Raw genomic sequence first — 16,413 nt, forward strand, 5'->3', positions numbered from 1 at the left:
TGGCCCTGCAGGGTCTCCACCCTCATGGTGCCCCCATCTCCACCCCCATGCTGCCCCCAGCCCCACGGTGCCCCCATCTCCATCCACACACTGCCCCCAGCCCCATGGTGCCCCCATCTTCATCCCCACACTGCCCCCAGCCCCACAGTGCCCCCATCTCCATCCCCACACTGCCCCCAGCCCCATGGGGCCCTCATCTCCATCCCCACGCTGCCCCCAGCCCCACACTGCCCCCAGCCCCATGGTGCCCCCATCTCCATCCCCATGCTGCCCCCAGCCCCATGGTGCCCCCAGCTCCATCCCCACACTGCCCCCAGCCCCATGGTGCCCCCAGCTCCATCCCCACACTGCCCCCAGCCCCATGGTGCCCCCATCTTCATCCCCACACTGCCGCCAGCCCCACACTGCTGCCAGCCCCACAGTGCCCCATCTCCATCCCCATGCTGCCCCCATCCCCACACTGCCCCCAGCCCCATGGTGCCCCCATCTCCACGCCCATGGTGCCCCCAGCCCCATGGTGCCCCCAGCCTCATGGTGCCCTCAGCTCCATCCCCACGCTGCCCCCAACCCCCGTCCCCAACCTTTTGGTGCCCCCAGCCTCACTCACTCCCCCAGGCTTGAGCAGAGCTACTCTGGGGAGGGGGCGCGGGGTGGACAGACAGCTGGGCACGGGGGGTCCCTGCTTCTCCGTTTATTACCAAGCAGCCTTCGTTTAAAAAAACAAACACAAACAGACAGACAGACAGACAGACAGAGGCGACCCGGCGGGGCGGGGGGCAGCCGCCCGCCGATTATTCATTTGGTTCCTGACACCAGAAAGGTTCAAGTAGCCGAAAATTTCAAGTTCACCATAAGGCACTTTAAAGCCATGACGGGAGCCGAGCCCCTCGTCCCCATCACCCCTCCCGGCACCCCATGGCAAGGGACAGACGCGCGGGGGCCGGGCAGCGCTGGCGGGCAGCAGCGGAGGGGCCGGGGGGGGAATATATTACATCATCTTTTTAAATATAGATAAACTCTTATTTTAGGCAAATAGTGCCAGTCCCCTGCTCCCCCCGGGGGGGGGGGCTGCGCCCTGGGGGGGGGCATGTGCAAAGGGCAGAGGGGTGACCGCTGGGGCCCGGCCACCCCGGGGAGGGGGTCCCACAGGGCCGGGGTGGTTTGGGGGGGTGGGGGGGGGTCGGGTGGGGGCCGGGGCTGCCCCGCACCCGGGTGGGCTCACCCGAATAGTGCAACCAAGAGAAAGCAGCCGGGAGTGCAGGGGCGAGGGGGGCTCGCCGGGGAGGGGCTGCTCGGGGAGGGGGGGGGGGGGGGACACAAGCTATGTACAGAGCGGGGCGGCGGCCCGTCCCCCCCCCCCGCCAAGCGCGGAGAGCGTGGGGCGGGGCCGCCAGGGGGCGCCCTAGCGGACCCGCCCCGCGCTCCCCCAGGGTGCGGGGGGAGGGCTCGGTCCGTGGGCGCCCCCGCCAGGTCCCGGCCCCGCTTGGGGCGGGGGGGGCACCCACGGAGGGGTGGGAGGGGGGCACACACCCCGGTCCCGCTTCCCCCCCCTACGCCGGGGTTCTGCTGCCCGGGCACGGCGCGGGGGGCGCGGGCACGGCGGGGGGCGGCGAGGACCGCCCCCCACCCCATTGTGCAAATCGGCCAGGGGGGATTTTCCCCCTTTGCATAACTGGGAACGAACCGTGACGGGAAAAACGGGAACAGAAACCCCGGCGGGCACCGTAGGGCTCGGCACGGCTCAGCACGGCACGGCACGGCACCCGCCGTCACAGCAGCCCTACGCCGTCTCCACCGGCACGACGCCATCCGGCTGTGGCCCTTCCTCGCCCTCCGGCTCCTCTTCCTCCTCCTCGGGCCGTCCCGGACCCCAATAGCGGGCGATGGAGAGGTGCAACCCCTCCAGCCGCCCGTTGGAGAGGTCGAGGCCGGGGGGCCCGGCCGGCGGCGGGGCCGGCTCGTCGCGGCGGCGGCGGCGGGTCCGCACCTCCAGGCAGTTCTGGCCCTTGAGGTGCCGCTGGAGGTGGTCGTCCTTGGCGAAGGCCTTGTGGCAGAGGTAGCACTCATAGGGCCGGGCGCCCGTGTGCAGGTGCATGTGGTTCTTCAGGTCGTAGCTGTGCAGGAAGCGGGCGCTGCAGTGCTGGCAGGAGTAGGGCCGCTCGCCCGTGTGCTTGCGCATGTGGATCTTCAGCTTGTCGTTCCTGGGGGGGTGGAGATGACAGGCAGATGTCAGCACGGGGCGGCCAGCACCCCCAGGGAAGCAGCCACCTGGCCGCGGCAGGCACAGGGACGGCGCTGGCAGCCCCGTGGCGGGGATGTGTGGCACGGACGCTCTGCGGCGCACAGGGACCCAGGTGCTCTGGTGGCACAGGGGACCACGTCCTGGCTGGGGACCGCTGCGGCACCGGTGGTGGCGGGAAACGGGTGCCTGCGTTGTACCGCACCAGGGATGCGGCCAGGTGCCAGCAGGGGAGGCGGGGCAGGGGATGCTGCCGGGTGCCCTGGGTGGCAGCAGGGAGGGTCGGTCCGGCAGCACTCGTGGCGTGCAGAAGAGCCCGCGGCCCTGCACTGTGCCGGGGATGTGGCCAGGCACCCGCAGGGCTGTCACGGGGGGCACCATGGGGGACACCACCGGGTACCTGCGAGGCAGGGAGGGTCTGCTCGGCAGCACTCACCGTGTGAAGCGGACCCCGCAGACCTGGCAGGCGAAGGGCTTCTCGCCCGTGTGCGTGCGCATGTGGCGGGGCAGCTTGCCGGCGCCGTGGATGACCTTGTGGCAGACGGGGCACTCCTGGGGCATCTGTGAGCGGCGCTTGCGCACCAGCTTGTCGGGTGTATCCAGCCCGGGTGCCAGCGACTCGTGGTGCAGCGAGCTCAGGTACGCCATCAGGTCGGGGTCAATGGCATCCTCATCGGAGGCGGCCTCCTCGGGGGACAGGGGGGGCTGGTAGGGGAAGGGGAAGGGGTGTGGAGGCAGCTCCTCCTCCTCGGGCAGCTCAAAGCTCTCGTAGGGCAGGGGCAGCCCCTCGGGCAGGGGGGGCGAGGGCGGCTGGGGGGGTGGCGGGGGGCTGCCGCAGCCCTCGACCTCGGCGGGTGGCTCCTCGGCGTGGTTGTTGAGCCGGGCGCTGCGGGCTTGCAGGAACTTGCGGGTCTTCTTGCTGCGGCGGGCGGCGGGGCGAGGGGGTGGTAGGGCAGACGCCTCGCCCTCGGGGAGGGCGGCGAAAGCTTCCAGGTAGCGGCGGGCACGCTCGCAGTCGCCATCGTCGGGGCCGGGCGCCTCCATCCCGCTGCCCTGCAGGATCTCCACGCAGGCAGCGATCACACAGGGGATCTCCAGCAGCTGGGCGGCGCGCAGCACCTCGCCCATGTTGGCACTGCTGATGGTGAGCGTGGCCGTGTAGGCGAACTCCAACAGCGCGCCCAGCGCCTCTGGCGCCACGAAGTCCAGCTCGCAGACCTCCTGCCCCGGCCCCGGCCCGGCAAAGAGCTTCTTGAAGTAGCGGCTGGAGGCGGCCAGGACGGCGCGGTGGGTGCGGTACTCCAGCCCCTGCGTCTTGATGGTGACGTCGCAGAGCAGCCCCAGCTGCCGCTGCTCATTGAGGCAGCTCAGCAGCTCGCTGCTGTGCTCGGGGAAGGGGATGCCGATGAGGTCGTCCTCCGGGCTGGCCATCGTCCTCACCTGTGGGAAGGACGGGATGCTTGCCAACCAGTATGGGAACCAGCGGGAAGACAGCGCTTGGAAGAAACACCGTGGCTGAAGCGTCAGCTCTGCTGGGGTGCGAGGAAACCTCCATCACACGGGGCTCAGTGGCGGTGGCCCCAGGGACTGGGGTTTCGGTGGGACAGTGAAACAGAGCGAGCCGGGGGCCTGTGGGCTGCCCACACCCCCACCCAGCCCATGCCGAGGTTGGCAGGTGGCAGGCCTCCCACCGCAGCCCCCCGCGCTTCCTCCGCCGCCAGCACCCAGCCGCCCGCGCCACCCCCCGTGCCACCACAGCAAAGGGGGAAATCTCAGCGTGGCGCTTTTGAACGGCGCCGAGGCGCGACGCTTCCTGCACCAGCCCACCCACCCCCCCGGCCCCCCGGCACAGCCAGGCACAGCCGCTGGCTCCCAGCAGCCCCGTCCTGGGAACGCAGGCCTCGCCGGCGGCGGGTGCGGGTGGGTGGGCAAGTGCTGGGAAGAGGGCCCCGAGGGCCGGGGGCCGCCCCGCGGAGCCCAGCCGGGCTGGGAACGGGGGCCACGCTTCCTGCCACCGCAGATTAGGATCAGCACCCGCGCCGCCGGTTCCTGCCCCCGCTCCCGGTGGGGGCCCGGCCTCCTCCCTCCCCCTTTGCCCCAGCCCGGGGCCGCTCCTCACCCAGCCAAGCCCTGCCTGTGCGAGCCGGGCCTTTCCCACGCTGCGGCTGGCAGGGCTTGGCCTCTGACATAAACCCGGCACCGCTGGCACTGGCACCCAGGGTCCCCATGGTGCTGCGCTGCGGACCCGCATGTCCCCATGGAGCTGGCGCGGGTGGGTGATGGAGCCTGGGGAACGAGGGAGCCGGCTGCCCTCCCTACCCGCAGGCAGGGAACATGCAGCAGCAGCAGCTCCGGTGCTGCAACCTGGCCTGCAACCCCATGCACAGCCATGGGTAATGCCCTCCTGCTGTCTGGTGCTGCTGGGTGACACTGGGGCTGCTGGGTGACGCTGGGGGGGGGTCTGCCCGGTGGCTGCAGGCCTGCCTGCACCCTGGGGAAGGCAGAGGCGGGCACGCAGCATCGCCACGTCCAGGCTCTCGGTGCTGCCACTGCCGTGTCACGCCATGCCGAGCCAAGCCACGGCGAATGGTGGCACGTGGCACTGGACATCGCCGAGCCGCGCCAGGCCGTGCCGAGCCGCGCCAGGCCTATCCGAACTGAACCCTGCCATGCTGTGCCAGCCTGTGCCAAGCCACGCTGTGCCGTCGGCGGGCGCGGGGGACGTGCCCCCTCTTGCCCGCGGAGGGGCGGCGCGGCCGGCGGCCCCCGGCGCAGGGGCCCATCCCCGTACCGGCCGCTCCCTGCGCTTGGGCGGCCGCCAGCTGGGGCTGCCTCGGCAGGCGGCTGGGAACGGCCCCGGAGCAACCGGCTGCGGAGCCGCCCCAGCCGCTGCCGAGCAGGCCCGACCGGCAGGGCAGGCGGCAGCCGCCCCTGAAACTGGGAGCCGGGCAGTGCCGACCGCCCGGGATGCCGGCGCCAGCGCCGAGCGCCCATGGCTGCCTCTCCCACCCCTTGCCAGGAACCCGTCCTCTCGCCGGCCGGGGTCCCCGCTGCCTGCCCAGGCGGGGGCGAGCGGATTAGGGGCGATTAAGCCATCAGGGCCCCGGGAGCCAACAGGCAGCGACAGCCCCCAGTTGGATTAGGCAGGATTAGCAGCGGGGGCAGGATTAGGGGAGGCGAGCGCCCCGTGCCGCAGCTTGGGCAGCTGGGGTGGGGATGACAGGGATGCAGTGCCTGCCGAGGACACCCTGCAGCCCCGCCGGTCCCCAGGGCTGGCACAGGTGGTGGTCCCAGGATGGGGTGCCACCCGGATCCTCCATCGCTGCCACCCCTGGCCAAACCCCAAGAGCAGCAGGACAGATGCCCCTGTCCCCCAGTCCCTGCACCACCCCCGAGACGCCCAGGCACGGGGCGCTTGCAGGGCTCTGCTGGCCTGCAGGGCCGGGGCTGGCACCCACCAGCACATGCCCACACTGGGGGTCCTGCACTGAGGGGTGCCCAGGCCCAGTACAGCAGCTGAGGCCCCAGCTGCACCCTGGCAGGTGGTGGGGTGCTCCGAGAAACAGGTACAGCCACTGGCCTCACCACACCATGGTGCAGGCAGGAGCTGCCTTGGCACTGCCGGCGGCACAGAGCTCACCAGCGGAGGCACGGCTCAGCCCAGCGAGGGAGCTGGGACCCCCGTGATCGGCCGCGGGGCCGGATGCCTGCGGACGAGGGTGCGGGGCTGGAGCAAGGCGGGGGCGAGGCGGTGGCAGGAGGGGGATTTTCCATCACACCAAACCGCCCGTTACGGCTTCTTCCCCGACACCCCCCGCCCCCCCGCGCATCCTCCCCGCTGGAGCGAAGTCACATGCTGAGCGGGTGCTGCCATCGAGGAGATCACAGTGGCGATAAGGAAATGGGGGGGGACGAGGTGTGAGGGTGCCGGAGCCACCCCTGGCCCCCTGGCACTCCCTGGCCAGTGCCAGAGATGATGGCATGGGGGCCATGGGCAGGGGGCCGGCGCTGATGCCCACGCGCCCACCGCACCAGGGCTTTCTCGGTTACGTCAATGCCTGCGGCCGGGCCTGTTTCGGCTGCGGCAGCCGCACGGGGCCAGGGAAAGGGGGGGGTCGCTCCCCACACTGAGCCGGCTCCCATGCTGGGGCAGGCAGCAACGGGAACAATGCCTGCCCGGGTCACCCTGACATCCCGCTGCCGGCCCGCACCACCTGGCACAACTGCAGCCAGCCCCCATTCACCTGACAGTGCTCCCCCCACCCCGCCATGGAGGTCCGGCTGCCCCGGCAGAGCCGCACGCTGTGTAGGGGTCTGGCCCTGCAGCACCCACCCCGCGTGGGGACTGGCTGCACCGCGTGCCACCACGTCGCAATGGCACCCTGCACGCGGGCACGGTGCCAGCTTGCGCCAGGCACCAGCCCCAGCTTGGGCACAGTGGGAGATGTGGGGTGGGAGGGGGTGCCTGGGGGTGGGGGGAGTCCCCCCACCTGCTCCCTCGTTGGGAAGGGGGACCGGGGTCCTGGGGATCGCGGCCCCCACCCCGAGCTGCTGACGACTGCCGCTGCTTTCGGTCACAAGAGTTGCAAACGCTGTCGAGGGACTTCACAGCCACACCGGGGAGGATGAGTCACCCAGGAAGGGGAGCGCTGCGCCAGCCACCGACCCGGCCCCCAGCCCCTTGCCCTGCAGGGGCCCCTCGCCCTTTGGGAGCAGGAAAGGGGACCCAGATGCCCGGGCTGTGCATCCCCCCCACCCACCCATCGCCCTGCCTGAAGCTGGCAGGGAACAGCGGTGGCCCTGGCACCCACCACCATGGTGCAGCGGGGAGGCATGGCTGCAGGGCAGGGGGCTGCGCAGCCCCTCTGCCCGCCTGGCGGGGAAGGCGGGGGGCCAGGGTCTGACTGGGCTGGCGGCCCTGAAGCAGGCATGTGCCAGAGGCATGCCGGGGGTCTCTGTGCTGGAGGGGAGGCGGGCAGGGGAAGCGGTCCCGCTCTTTGAAAAGAAGAAAACAGCGAGCGGAGATGAAAGGAAATGGTTTGAAGAGAGGAGAGGATAAACAGACCCCCCCGCCCCACGGTGCCGGGGAGCAAGCCCCATGTCACCACCTCGGGGCCCTGCTATCATCTGGCTCCTTGTGCCCACAGTGCCACCGGAGAGCTCCCAGTCCCCAGGCACCTCAAGTGCCTCACGGGCACGGCTGTGTGCCGCGGCCAAGGTACGGCAGCCATCAGCACCGCGGAAGGGGCTCTGAGCACCACAGCCCCGGTTTGCCTCCGCGCCCAGCCGGCGCTGCCCGGCGCAGCTCCCGGGGCCCGGTGCCAGCCTGGCACGATAGCCAGGCTGGAGGCTGGGCACAGGCAGCCCTGCCACGGCGAAGCAGGCGGCTGCAGGTCCGGCGGCGTCCGCAGTGCCAACCCCGGCACCTGCAGTGGGGACGAGCAGCAGCCGGCCCAGCCAAGCTCCTGCAGCGGCCCCCTGCCCGTCGGCCCCATGCTGGCATTGCGGCCCCCTCCTGCTGCCAAAACCTTCCCCGCCACCCGGGCCAGGCAGAGGCGTGCCTGGCTGCCTGGCATCGCCGCCGCAGGGTGCGGGCCCCACTCTGCCAGGCCGCGGTGACCTGGACCTCGCCGCCCGTCCCTTCCCTTCCCGTCCCGACCCATCCCATCCCACCAGCAGCGAGGGCGGTGCAGGGCTCGGGCGACGCCAGCATCCCGGCAGCCTCCCTTCTGGTGCCAGAGCAGTTGCGCCTGGCCCTCCCCGTGCCTGGCGGTACCACGCAGGTCCCCGCCGCCCCGGCACCTTCTCCACTGCAATGGCTGGTGGTGGCAAGGTGGGCGCACAGCTCACCTGGTGTGTGTCCCAGCGTGGCTCGGCGCTGCACCGCAGCCGGGTCGGCGGCCTGCGAGCGGCAGAGAGGGAAAGGCAGGGTGCTGTGTGAACTTGGCCCCGCTCCCCGCTGCACTTGAGCGCAGGATCCCACCTCAAAAGGAGTCGACGCCCACACCCCGGGTCACGCACCTCCCAGCCCCGCTTCCCAGAACACACACGGCATTAACCCTTCGCGGCCGGCGCCGTGCCGCGGGGCGCCAACCCGGAACTGGGCAGGGGGCATCCCTCGGCCCCCTCCCGCGGGAGGAAATTCCCAGGGCTCGCACGACGGGCGACTGCTGCCGCGGGCATCCCCCCCCCACCGCTGGCATCACCTCCCCACCGCCTGCCCTGGCCCCTCGCGCCGAGGCGTCGGACGGGCCCTCGCCCTCCTGCCGCCCCGGGGCAGGGCGCTGGGTGCTCGCCGCTGGCCGCGGCCGGCGCTGGCCGAGCCGGGAGGGCGCCTGCGCTCGGCGGGAGTGGGCCTGCCACCGCAGGGCTGGGCTCAGCGCAGCATGCCTTGGCCTGCCCAGCTGGCCCCGGAGCCGCCCCCCATCCCTGCAGATGCACGTCCCGCTCTGCCCCCGAAAAACATCCCCGAGGTCCTATGGGGGATGTGGGACGCGGTGACCGGGGGAGGAGGCCCGGGGACAGGCCCAGATGGACCACATCACCCAGCCCCCAAGCAGGGGCACCCACAGGGCACAGCCCCCCCTGTCCCCCCCGCAGCCCCCTGGGGCCAGCTGCAGGTTCGCGCAATCCCCCCCATAATTACACCCTCTGCATCCCCAGCTAAACAGCAATTAATTAGCAGCCCGGGGAGCGCTCCCCACACCCCATCGCCAGCACCCGGCACCCGCCCCGGCCGCCCACACCAGCCCAGCCGGGGCCGTGCCAGGGCACTCTGGTGGGACTGCCCTGCTGGGCTCCGGGAAGCCGCGCCGGTGTCGCCGGCAGCACGACGCCGGGCAGAAAGGGGAAGAGCCCTGTGCCAGCACGGCCGCGCAGCCGGGCAGGGAGGGGGCCTCTGGCCCCAGCAACGTTCGCGGAAAGAGCCGGGTTGTGCAAGAGCCCGACCACACGGGCGGGCAGCGGGGCCGGCAGGCAGGCAGAGGGGCAGCGGCCATGCCGGCACCTTGCCTGTGCGGGCCAGCGCGCCCTGGCGTGGCATCCCGCCTCCCCCGTCACCAGGGACCGCGTGCCGGGCTGGGGCCGGCCATGCCGCCTTGGGTCAGCCCCTTGCCCAGAGCGCAGGCAGCGTGCAGCCGGGAGGCAGCGGCGCTGCAGGCAGCCTTGCCTGCCACGCTGCTGCGATGCTCCGGGCTGGCCGGCCACCCCGGCGGGGGGCATGGCCCCAGGCCAGCGTCCCCAGGAGGGAGGGAGGGATGAGGCACCTGCCTGCCAACCCTCTGCCTGCCCTTTGCTCCCCATAAAGGAGGGGAACAGCGCCAGCCCCCCCTGGCCCAGGTGTGCCAGGTGCTAAGGGCGGGAGATAAGGTGGGCGAGGCGGGCAGGGAGGGGCACAGCATGGGCACGCAGCCCTGACTCAGGGTTCCCGCTGGTGGCCAGGCCCCACTGGGGTGAGTCACCACGTCCCCCCCCCCACCCTGGGGGTGTCGTAACCGCCCATGCCGGCCGCAAACTGCTGCTCGCCCCAGCTGGGGGGCACCAAGGGTGCCCACCCAGGCAGGACCAAGCCGTGGAGGTGCTGGCCTTTGGGGAGGATGGGCTGACCTTCATCCATCCTCCTCCATGCTCTGCTCTTGCCTTGGCCAGTGGCACCCTGACCAGTGTCACCAGTGATGGGACACAGCCCTACCCCGCATGCGGCTGGGATGGGCTCCGACAGCATCCCAGCTCCCGCAAAGCACCAGACCCTCTCCTGACAGCGGGACAGGCGCTCCAGCCATGGGCATCCCCATCTAACACACCATGTCCTGAGATGGGGGACCTCAACCTGCCAGGGACAGGTGGTCCCATGGCCACCTGCTTGCCCATGGGTGGCCAGAACAGATGTGGCTGAGGGTGGGTGGCCTCTGTGGGTCATCCCTGGGCTCACTGCTGTGAGCACTGCCATCCCCACGGAGAGGCCACGCGAGGCCAGACACAGGCTATCCCCGGCTGCTCCCTGCCAGGGCGGCCTGGGGAGCGAGGCCACGCACAAGCAGGAGCGGGCACACAAAGGAAGGAAGGAAGGAAGGAAGGAAGGATAGACGGAAGGGGCTGCTGAAATGGAGCTCAGGGAGAGGGGGAACAGGAACAAAATTGTCATCAGCAAACCCCAAGTTTGATCACCCCAGCATAGGGTGAAACCCACCTGTGGGTCCCCCAGCGGCTGGGCGGACACGGCTGTGGTCAGGGCGGGTAGCGCTTGGAGGGGCTCCAAGCCCGGCTGGTGCCCAGGCCGCCCCTGCCAGCACTAAGAGGGGCATGGTGGAGCCAGGCATCCCACTGCGCCCCGGCGTGCTTGGCCCAGACCTGCCCAGGACCCCACTGGGATGGAGCAAGACTCGGCTGCCCGCGGGCACCCCAGTCCCGGGCACAGGGGTGCCGGTGGCAGCAGGATGAGGCTCTGCCAGCTCTCAGCCTGGGACAAGCAGGCTTGCCTGTGGCTGGTCCCGCTCACCAGCCCCAGGGTGAGCCGGCTCCGGTGCCGCTTGCCCCGCAGCACACAGTCATGGGAGCCCCTTGGAGGGCAGCCAGACCCCCAGGTCCCACCATGCCACACGGCCCCAGGGGCCCCCCAGGCTGATGGCATCTCCTCCCCCCTGTGGGGTCCCAACCCAGCACCGCAGAGGTGCTGGTCTGGGTGGGGTCACCCGGCAAGGACAGTGCCAGCCCATGGCCCCCCCTCCACACCCCCCGAAATAGCCCAGCTTCCGCCCCCACGGCAGCTGCCTGCTGCCAGCTCCCCGCTGCCCACGGCTGATCCCGGGGGAGGGAAGGAGGGGGCAGGCAGCTCTAATCCCCCCCGAGCCCACGTAGCGCTGCCAGCAGGGCCATGCCCGCCGTGGCCTCCCCGACCCACGCAGCACTGTGAGCGAGACCCTGGCCAGCTCCGCGGCGTGGGGACGGCAAAAGGCCCAGCCCCACGGTGGAGCAGAGCTGTGGGCAGCTGGCCACAGAGCCCCGCTGTGGCACACGGGGCTGTCCCCTGGCTGAGCCCCACTGGTATGTCCCCACAGTGCCGGCTGGCTCAGCACAGCCCCAGCGGGATGGGAATTCCCTTTCCTTTCCCTCCTCAGCCCCAGTGTGAGCCAGAAGCAGAGCACCCTCCTGTCCATCCTCACCATGGCCCCCAGCCCCATGTCCCTGGGGATAGGATAGCCACAGGAGAGGAACCAAAGCAAAATTGCCGGGGCACCGCCATGCCCACCCTGTGCCAGCCAGCCCGGCCATGCTCCCCAGTCCGCCCGGCACCCAGGGCTGGCAGTGTCTGGCACCCACCCTGGATGGGACCCAGCACCTGGCAGCAGTCCCCTGTACTCACCGGCCCCTCCAGCCGCTGCCCATGGGGCCTGGGGACACGGCGGGGACAGCCAGGGCAGAGCAGAGCACGCAGCGCAGCCGAGGCTGCCGGGAGAGGCCAGCACTTGCCTGACCTACTTCTCCTTCCGCATCACCTGCTTTCATTTTCCCTCGACACGGCTTGGTCCCCCCACCCGCCCACGTCCCCACCGAGTCACGCCACTGGCTCCAGGGGGACGGGGTGCCCGGGCCCCGTAGCTCCCACTGCAGTGGTGCACATGCAAACCGACCACCCATCCCTGGACACGGAGCGTGGCCGGGCATGGGGCACGCTGAAGGTCACCGGCCACAGCTCTGGGCACAGCCACCTCCCCCCCTGCCTGCATGGCCACCCAAGCGTCACCTCCCTGGCACGAAGCGAGTTTGACGGGTCTCAGCCCAGCCCCTTGCCGGGTCCTCCAGCTGCCCTGGGGCTCGCTGGGGTGTGGACACGCAGCTCCCGGGGCATGTCGGGGACACCAGTGATGCCGCAGGGAGCCGGGCGGGCGCCAACCCCCCAGACGGGGCGGCCTCCCCCGCCGGCTCCCGCGGTGGGGTTACCATGGAAAGGCGGCGGCAGCGGCGCAGGGGGAGCGCGGGCTCCCGGGGGCTCCAGCCAGCAGCCCGTGTGCTGCCAGGAGAGATTTCTCTGTGGTTTCATCATCCGCCGCCCGCCCCGAAGGAGAAGTTCCTGCTCCATGCACGGGGCAGCGGCCACCCCTCGAGGGCCAGGGCACGGGGGCTACACTGGCCCCGCACCCCCCGCTGCGCCCACTGCCCGCCCCCGCCACGCTCAGGCCCGTCGCGCTCATGCCACGTGTGCACCGAGGGTGCACGGCACCAGCTGGCAGAGCCGCGCTGCCACGGCCTCGGGCTCAGCACCGCGGCGCTGCCAGCAAGGGGGGGGCCAGCCAGCCTGTGCCCAGGTGGGTGGCCTCAGAGGGTCCCCAGGATCCACCACTGACATCCCCCTACCCACTCGTCACCTCCTCGTGCCAGGGCTTGGGGGCTTCACCCACCTTGCGCCCCCATCCCCAGCAAGGGCGTCCCCAGCAGGGACACCCCCAGCCCCAGCCAGCCCCCAGCCTGGCCCCACTGCCCCACACCCTCCCCTACCCCAGAGCTTCCCCTTCTCCACGCACCCACTTCAAGTTCCTGACCCCAGCCCCTCCCTCCATGCCTGGCACTGGCATCACTGCTGCGGCCTCGAGCTGCTGGCTGCTGCCGCTTGCCTCCGCCAGCGCTGGGGCCCCCAGCCCGCTCCCCATCAGCCCCCAGCCCGGCCAGCCTGGGGGAAACCGAGGCACACCGAGACTCACCCCACATCCAACCCAGCACTGCGTCCCCTCGCCCGGTGAAAGCAACCCCAGGTCAAGGGCGGCCGCGGCCCAAGACGGCAGCTCTCCTCCGGCGCGGGCCACAGCGGGAGGGTAAATACCGCACCCCGCCCCGGGCAAACAGCCGGCTGGGGGCAGCCAGCCAGGGGGGGACAGGTACGGCAGGGCTGGGTGCGTGCAGGGCAGAGTCCATGGGTGCTCAGCGGGTGCTGCTGAGCCACTGGGCCCGGTGGGCACCCATATGGACCCTCGCCAGCAGCGAGCAGCAATGCACCCACCACCGCTGCCAGCGTGCCAGGCCCGGCAGGTCATCGGCACAGCGCAGCGTGCCAGGACACGGGGACACCCACCCTCCGTTCCTCCGTCTCCCGGCACCGGTGCAGCTGGGGGCTGCCAAGATGCCTCCCTGCCGTGACAGTGCCGCCTCTGCCCCATGCACCCAGAGACGCGAACGAGCCCCTCGCTGGACCTGGAAGGGTGCTGGGACGGCGGCAGCAGCCCGTCACCCGTGGGGTGAGACCACGGGGGACCCTGACCGGATGGTGGCAGCCTCCCGCGGAGCCGGCGGGGACCTGCCCGCGGCACCGGTTTTCCGCAGCCCCCCGCGGAGGGACCGGGAACAGCCCACGCGTGACCGCCACCCCACTCCACGGACGACGTGTCCACCGGCTCCAGCGCGGAGTGGCGGCGGGCGGGCACGGTCCGGGCGCGGACCGCCGCCCGCTCCCGGTGCACAGCTTCTTTGCGCCGGGAACGGGCGGCGGTCCGCGCCCCGACCGTGTCCGCCCGCCACCGGTACCCGGTAGCATCCCGGATCTACGCGACTCACCGCAACTGGGCTGCAAAAGCGGTCACCGCACCGGTACCGCTACCGGTCGGTCGGTACCTCCGTGCAGACCCCGTCGGTGGGTCCGTCCGCTCCCACCCGCCGCCACCGCCGCTCACCTGCGCGCCCCGCCCGAGCTACGGGCCGGTCCCGGGGCCTCGGCCCCGCCTCCGCCTTCACCTGCCGCCGCCGCGCCCCGCCCGCCCCCCCCCGCCACCGCCGCCGCCGCCGCCGGGGCTCCAGGAAGCGCCCGCCCCTGCCCCGCTCATTGGGCAGCGCGCCGGCGGTCCGGCCTCCTATTGGTGGGGAGGGCCGCCCATCAGCCCCGCCACAGCCCCCCCCCCCACGGGAGGGCGGGGGCCAAGCGGGGCCCCCCCCGAGACTGGAGTGCGGGGAGGGGAGGGAGGTGGGGGGGTGAAGAGCTGAGTCAGAGGCGCGGGACGGCAGCGACTAACGGGGCCGCTCTGGGACCGACCCCCGGTCCGCCGGGGGGAGCCCGGTCCGGCCCCGCCGGCGCCTCGCCCGGTGCCAGGCGCCGAGCCCGCCCCGCCCGCTGCGGCCGCCGAGGCCCGAGGCCGGCCCGCCCCGCTCCGCTCCGCTCCGCCCCGCGGGCACGGGAGGGCGGGGGAACCGGGCACGGGAGAGCCGGGCACGGGAGGGGGGGTGGAGGCACCGAGAACCGGGGGTACACGGAGAGAACCGGGTACCCGGAGACCGGGAATCGAGGGGGAGAATGGAGAGCTGGGCACCGAGAACCGGGCACCGGGACACCGGGAACCGGGGGGGAGGGATGAAGAGGGGGGCACCGAGAACCGCGAGACCGGGAACCGAGAGGGGGGTGGAGAGCGGAGCACGGGGGATGATGGAGAGGGGATAACCGAGAACCGGGGAGACACAGAGAAAACCGGGCACCCGGAGACCGGGAACCGAGGGGGGGGGATGCAGAGCCGGGCACCGAGAACCGGGCAACCGGACACCGGGGGTGGGGGGGGGGATGGAGAGCGGGGCACGGTGGACGCGGGAGGACGGGGCGCCGGGGCTGCGGCGGAGCAGCCCCCCCTCCCGCTCCCGGCGGCGCTGGGGCAGGGCGCGGCGGCCGCGGCCCCCCCCCGGAGCGGCCCCTCCGCAGGTGCCGGGGCGGGGACCCCGCGCAACCTGTTTGGCCGCCGCCGGCCCCCGGGAGGCAGCGGCGGCGGCGCGGCCCGGCCCGGCGCTCACCTCGCCTCACCCCGGCCCCCCCCCGGCTCCTGACTCAGAGCCCGGCCGCTGCCCGGCGCTGGCGGAAAGTGTGAGCGGCCGCCGCCGCCGCCGCCGCCGCGGGCTGCCAAGGCAAACACCGCCCCGCGCAGACGTTATGTCAGCCGGGCGGGCGGGCCGCGCCGGGGGGCACCGCTCCAGCGCCGGGGCCGCTCCCCCCCCCCACCCCCCCCCCCCCCCGCCCGCCGGGCCCCGGTACCGGGCACCCGCCGGGCCCGGCGCGCCCGCTCTCCCCTTCCCCCCCTCCGGCCGCGGAACTTCGCGTCCCTCGTCTCCCTCCGTCCGTCTGTCCACCTGCCTCGCCCCCCCCTGGCCGCACCTCCATCACCTCCCTCGCACACCGTCCGTCCGTCCATGCACCTGCATCACCTCCCGCCGTCCGTCTGTCCGGCCCCCCGCCCATCCCCTGCCCGGGGACCAACCCGCCGGGCTCGGGGCTCCCGCGGGGGCGGCAGCGGAGGTGGGGGGGGTGTTTGGGGGGAAATCCGCAGAAAATCCCCTCCGCGGCAGTGCCGCCACCACCCGCTCCCGGCCCCGCCGCCCACCGACCCGAAACCGGCCTCCCACGGCCCCGCCGCTCCCCGCGGAGCCCCCGCCCGTTCCCACGGGCCGCCGCTCTCCGCAGCCGCTGCGCTACGTCGGTGCCGGAGCTCCCGGTGCCCGCGGCTGCGCTCCCGGTGTCGTCCCCCCCCCCGCCCGCCGCCCCGACGGCGCGGCCCGCGCTCACCTCCTGCCCGCGGGGACGCGGTGGGGCCGGGGCCGGGCGGGGGCCGCGGAGCCGCCAGGCCCGTCTCAGCCGGGCCGGCGGCGTGGCAGGAAGGACCGGGCGGTCATCGCGGCCCGGCCGCGGCCGCCTGCAGAGGGCACTGCCGGTCCCCGGAGCCGAGCCCCGCGGGCCACGAGCGCGCCGTCCCCGCGCGGTACCGACACGCGTGGGGACACGGGAGGGGGGCGGGGTTGTCTTTGGTGCCCGTGGCACCGTTTATTGGGGGTTACAAATACCAGACGCAGCCCAGGCACCCCGGGACCCCCATGACTGCGCTTGCCCGGGGGACCCCCCCCACGCTGCCCTGGCAGATGGAGGGGCCTGGGGGTCCCTCGGCCCAGGGACCCACCGCGGGAGACCCTGCACCTGCCCCAGCGCCCGTCCTGGGCCGGACCCGAGCCCAGCTCCCGCTCAGCACCCCTGTCCTGGCTGTGCTGTCCCAGGCCAGCACCCGCCCCAGGGGTGCTCGCCTGCCTCACATGCTCCAGCTGTGCTCACGTGCCCCACAACCTGCCACGCACTTGTCCAGCTATTCTAACTTGCCCCACACCCACCCAGCTGTGCTCACCAGCCCCACACCCCCCACTGTGCCAGCTCAGTCCACTTACCC

The 16,413-nt window shown here is 72.6% G+C and overlaps 1 protein-coding gene across 4 annotated transcripts; it reads right to left on the bottom strand.

Moving 5' to 3' along the window:
* Positions 1 to 676: 676 nt before the first annotated feature.
* ZBTB7B (zinc finger and BTB domain containing 7B) lies at positions 677 to 15,851 on the bottom strand. Of its 4 annotated transcripts, none has more exons than XM_064474846.1 (3): positions 15,765 to 15,851; positions 2,676 to 3,679; positions 677 to 2,201 (listed from the first exon to the last, which is right to left on the bottom strand). In XM_064474846.1, exons 2-3 carry the CDS (start codon positions 3,668 to 3,670, stop codon positions 1,781 to 1,783), a joined length of 1,416 nt encoding a protein of 471 aa, XP_064330916.1. In that variant the 5' UTR covers positions 3,671 to 3,679; positions 15,765 to 15,851; the 3' UTR covers positions 677 to 1,780. The 4 variants fall into 4 exon arrangements, with proteins under 4 accessions (XP_064330916.1, XP_064330914.1, XP_064330915.1 ...); XM_064474844.1 differs by lacking the exon at positions 15,765 to 15,851 and adding an exon at positions 15,357 to 15,422; XM_064474845.1 differs by lacking the exon at positions 15,765 to 15,851 and adding an exon at positions 13,900 to 13,971.
* Between the last annotated feature and the right edge of the window lie 562 nt (positions 15,852 to 16,413).

This window comes from Phalacrocorax carbo, chromosome 28 (genome assembly GCF_963921805.1).
Source record: "Phalacrocorax carbo chromosome 28, bPhaCar2.1, whole genome shotgun sequence".
Lineage (NCBI taxonomy): Eukaryota > Metazoa > Chordata > Aves > Suliformes > Phalacrocoracidae > Phalacrocorax > Phalacrocorax carbo.

Excerpts from the sequence above, each read along its gene's own strand:
- ZBTB7B (XM_064474844.1), bottom strand. Across the intron at positions 2,202-2,675 it reads TGCGGGGTCCGCTTCACACG|GAACGACAAGCTGAAGATCC; the intron begins GTGAGTGCTGCC and ends CCACCCCCCCAG.